Source organism: Desmodus rotundus, chromosome 4 (genome assembly GCF_022682495.2).
Source record: "Desmodus rotundus isolate HL8 chromosome 4, HLdesRot8A.1, whole genome shotgun sequence".
Taxonomy (NCBI): Eukaryota; Metazoa; Chordata; class Mammalia; order Chiroptera; family Phyllostomidae; genus Desmodus; species Desmodus rotundus.
The window spans coordinates 132,755,359-132,760,249 of NC_071390.1; the positions used below are offsets into that span (position 1 = coordinate 132,755,359).

Here is a 4,891-nt window from a genome sequence, read left to right on the forward strand (position 1 = left end):
TTCTTTAATTTTTATCTACACTGTTTTGCTGCATTTAACTTTAGACCAGGGGTGTCAAACTCATTTCCACCGGGGACCACATCAGCCTCACAGTTGCCTTCAAAGGGCCAAATGTAATTTTAGAACTGTATAAATATAACTATTCCTTAACAGTTAAGCAAGAGCTCAGCGCTGCCAAGCAGAAACAAGGTGGAGGGCTGGATCCAGCCTGGGCCTTGTGTTTGCCACCTGTGCCTTGGACCAAATGAATTAGTCACTGTAAAACCTTCAGGTGGTTAAAAGTATGCAAAGACTCCTCTGAGGACACTCTCTCTAAGTCCCAAGAACTTTCTGTATCTAAATCTTTATAACCTGTGGAACTGTAAATGAATGAAAATAAAGCAGGGTTAGTGTGCTATATAATTTGAGTTTCAGGATTAAACTGTATAAGAAAATAGTACATTTTTTTTCTTAAATGCTGCAATGTAAATGTCAGCTTATCCTGGTAACTGCTATATACCAAACTCTAAACCTCATGTCTGACACATAAAAATCTTTGTGAATGAGCCCTGGCTGGTATGGCTCAGTAGATTGAGCAAGGGCCTGTGAACCAAAGCATCACAGGTTCGATTTCCGGTCAGGGCACATGCCTGGGTTGTAGGCCAGGTCCCCGTTGGGGATGGGCGAGAGGCAACCACACATTGATATTTCTCTCCCTCTCTTTTTCCTTCCCTTCCCCCCTCTCTCAAAATAAATACATAAAAATCTTAAAAAAAATTGCGAATGGGTAATCAGACAGCATTTAATTATGCCACTCATGATTAGACTTTGTTATGAGAAAGTTGCCTTTTTTTTGCATGTAAAGGTAAGGTGAGTAGAATTACAAGTTAAAACTTCTAAACTGACAGTAGCTCGCTGACCCTTGAGATTCTTAAGGTGTTATATAAAGTTCCTTAATGGATGCTAGTCTTTTAAACTACTTTTTTAGTGGCTTCTTAGTGTTAGTATATATTAGGACGTACAATAATTGTTTTTTGTCCTTTGGCTGGTTAATTTTCACACATTCAAAACAATAAAGAACATAATGAATCTCCCAAGTACCTACTATCCAACAATTATCCTATCTTGCCAACCCTTTGTCTTCCTTCTTTTGCTGGAATTAAGTAAATCCTAGACACTTTATTATTTCACTTCTAATTATTTTAGTATGTATCTCTAATGGGTAAGGACATTTTTACTATAATACTATAATACAAATTAGCTCACCTAACAAAATTATTAACAATTCTTTAATAGCATACAGTCAGTTCCATGTTCAAAATTTCCTTGGGATCCAAACAATGTCCATAAATGGTTGCATTTGGTCAAAATATCTCTAAAGTTTGTTTTAGTAAGTTCCTCCTCCCTTTTTTACAAATGACATTTCTTTGTTGAAGAAAACCAGGTTGTTTGTTCTGTAGAAATTTCTTATTCTGGATTTGACTGATTATGTCATTCATGGTCTAGTTAAAAAGGTCCCTCTATTTTTTTTTAAAATAAAAAAGATCTAGAGCCTTCTTTGGATTCAAGTTTTCTTTTGGCAAAAAGATTTCATAGGTGTTATTGTATACTTCCTATTGCATTAGAAGGCACACGATATTTGTCCTCCTTTTAGTGGTGTTACACTTGATCAGTGACTCATCTGATCCATTACTAAAAAGTGCTCCAACTTTCACCCTTTAGTATTAGCTAGATATATTATTTCATCAAAAGTTGCAACATGGCACTTTTATAATTCTATCATTATTTCTGCAATTATTAGCAATAATTCTATAAAGAAGAAATTTTTCATCAACTAGGTCTTAGTTGATGAAATTCAATTCATACTGTGAAATATAATTCATACTAATAGGGCAGGATAAATACTTTCTTCTTTTACTTAATTCAATCTGTTTTCAGCATATGAGTAGGAGTCCTGTTAACTTTCAATAGTTTCCTCCAACCCAATCTATGCCCCTCCCCAAGGTCACCAGGTGGTTTCCACTGTGAAACCAGCTGAGCTAAGATGGGATGGGATGGGATAGGATGTGGTAGGGAATGCAAGGATTTAGGGTAGGAAAGAATAGGAACAGGAAGAGAAAGTACCTTAAGCAGGTTCTAGGAGGTGGAATTTGAGTCTTCTGGGCTGTCCTGGACATTGGTGCTCTCCGGCTTATTGACAACACTGTTGTCAGTGGCTGGGTTCTTCTCACCAGATGCTTTAGAACCAGGAAGTGTGCTGCCTGGGGTCTCCTCGTTCTCCTTGGAGCCCAGCCCCACACCACCTTTCTTCTTCGACTCCAGCAGCCGTTTCAGCTCATTTGCCATCTGCGTGAGATCCCGCTTCATAGCATAAGCATCTTCTCCATCTGCGTAGTATTTGGGTTCCACCTCACTAACCAGGAAATTTAGGGTTTCAGAATACAGGCGCAGGGCGGCCCGGTTACTCTTCCTGACATGCAGGGACACGTACTTGGCACTAAAGTTCTCTACCATGGCCTGGGAGGCCTGGTCCACGAGCTTCTGGGCCAGGCCGAGGCGCCGGTGTGAACGCTTCACTGCCAGGGAGGTGATGTGTCCATGGGGGACATCAGCTCCGTCTTCCTCCATTTTCGCCAGGATGTAGCCCACAACCTTCCCATCCTCGTCCTCAGCGATGAAAGAGAGCTGGGGCCAGGAAAGACCATGGTAGAAATAATATTTCATCTGATAGTTCTCGGGAAGGCAGAGGAGGTTGCAGTGTTGCATGTTCATCAGGTCGCTTGGCTTAGCATTACGAATGTTCATAATGGCGGTGACAGCGAGGTGAAGCCTGACAGTGGTGACCCAGAAAGGGGCGCACAGGACGCTGTTTACCTCTAGGCTTGAATTCAAGGTCCCAGGTCACTGAGCCGTGCGGCGCTGAGGCCGGAAGGCAGAATGGCCACGAGGCGGAAGAGGCTGTATTAAGAGCGACTTCCTTCCGGAAGTGCGCCACCTAGTAGTACCAGCCAATGAGGCTTTTACTTCATTGTACCTGTGCGTGCCCAAGGCTTGAGGGGTGGGGAGGTGGAGTTTATTATTCTCTGTTTGATTTTAAATACAATGTTGGTCCATTCCTGTCGTTCTTTTGTTTCAGTTTTAACTTTTTAATTTGGATACAGCTGGATGAATTTTCTCTGAAACTGAATAAACCCATGTAATAGGATTTAGATCAAGAACCAGAATATCTCGCACACGCCAGAAACCGTTGCTCATGCCCCCTTCCATTGTCCTCTACCCCCAAACCCCAAGAGAAATTAAAACGGAAACTTTATTTTTAATTGACACTGTAACAGATGTCCCCATTTCCAGCCCTCACCCCCCTTTGCCTGCCTCCATCCAGCCCTCCGGCCTTCGGCACATTATTGTCTGTGTCCATGGGCTTTGCAGTATGTTCTTTGGCTAATCCCTTCACCTTCCTTTAGTCAGTTCCCTTCCCCCAAACCCCCTCCCTTCTGAGATGTGTCAGTCTGTCCTTGTATCCATGCCTCTGGTTCTATTTTGTTTATCAGCTTATTTCACTCATCAGATTCTACATATAAGTGAGGTCATATAGTATTTGTCTTTCTCTGATTTATTTTGCTTTGATTAGCATAATAATCTCTAGGTCCATCCATGCTATAGCAAAGGGTAAGAGTTCCGCCTTTTTTTTTTTTTTTTTAATTGCAGTGTAGTATTTCATTGTGTAAATGTACCACTCATCTACTGATGGGCACTTGAGCTGTTTCCAGATCTTGGCTATTATAAGTAACACTGCTATGAACATAAGAATGCATATGTGCTTTCTGATTGGTGTTTCAGGATTCTTAGGGTATATTCCCAGAAGTGAGATTGCTGGGTCAAAAGGCAGTTAGTCCCCCCCCTTTTTTTTTTTTGAGGAAACGCTACACTGTTTCTCACAAAAAAGACCTAAACTTCTAACAGTCTTTATATAAATGGAATTATAATGCATACAGTCTTTTTGTGTAGTTTTATTTCTATTCACTATTTGTTTTAGCTACCTGTGTGTAGTTGAGAGTTCTTTCAACTCACTTGTTTGATATTCCATTGCTTAAATATGCCACATTTTATTAGTCTATTTTACTGTTGATGGCCATATGTATTATTTCCAGTTTGGGTATCGTATGAATAGAGTACCTAAATGTTATGGAACATGTCTTTTGTTAACACATGCATATTTAACTAAGATTAGAATTACTAGGTGAAAATATATTATGATGTTCGACTTTTATAAGCAATTCTGCTGAGCAATTTCTAAAGTAGTTGCTCTGTGTTCTCCTCAACATTTGGTATTTCCCCATCTTTTTCATTTTAGCCATACTCGTATGTGGGTGGTGGTATTACATTGTGGTTTTATTTTGCATTTTCCCAATAACTGGTGAAATTGAATGCCTTTTTATACATGCTTATTAGTCATTCTATGTTCTTTATTGTGTAGTGGTCATTTAAGTTTTTTGTTTATTTTTCTATTGGGTTGTGTTTCCTCATTAATGTCTAAGATTTTTAAATATGTATACATTATGGATATGAATCTTTTACAGATATGTTTATAGTGAATAACATTGTACTCTATGGTTTGATTTTCACTCTCATAATGATGATTTTTGACATCAAGTAAGAATTTTGATATAGTCCAGTTTGTCCAGTTTAGATTCATGGTTAGTGCTTTTTGTGTCCTGTTTTAAGAAATCTTTGCCTACTCCAAGATGATGAACACAGAGATGTTCTTCTATGTTTTCTTCTGAAAACATTATTGTTTTATATTTGATGTTTAAATATGTACCCCTTTGGAATTTAGTTTTTGTATGTTTTAGATGTTTTAGATAGGCGTCTTTTTTTTTTTTTTTGGCTATATGGATATTCTATTCATCTA

At 38.9% G+C, this 4,891-nt stretch overlaps 1 protein-coding gene across 1 annotated transcript; it reads right to left on the minus strand.

Annotated features, from left to right (window-relative positions):
• Positions 1-2,115: 2,115 nt before the first annotated feature.
• Positions 2,116-2,787, minus strand: NAA11 (N-alpha-acetyltransferase 11, NatA catalytic subunit). Its single transcript, XM_024577132.2, has one exon. It carries the CDS (start codon positions 2,782-2,784, stop codon positions 2,116-2,118), a length of 669 nt encoding a protein of 222 aa, XP_024432900.2. The 5' UTR covers positions 2,785-2,787.
• Positions 2,788-4,891: the final 2,104 nt, after the last annotated feature.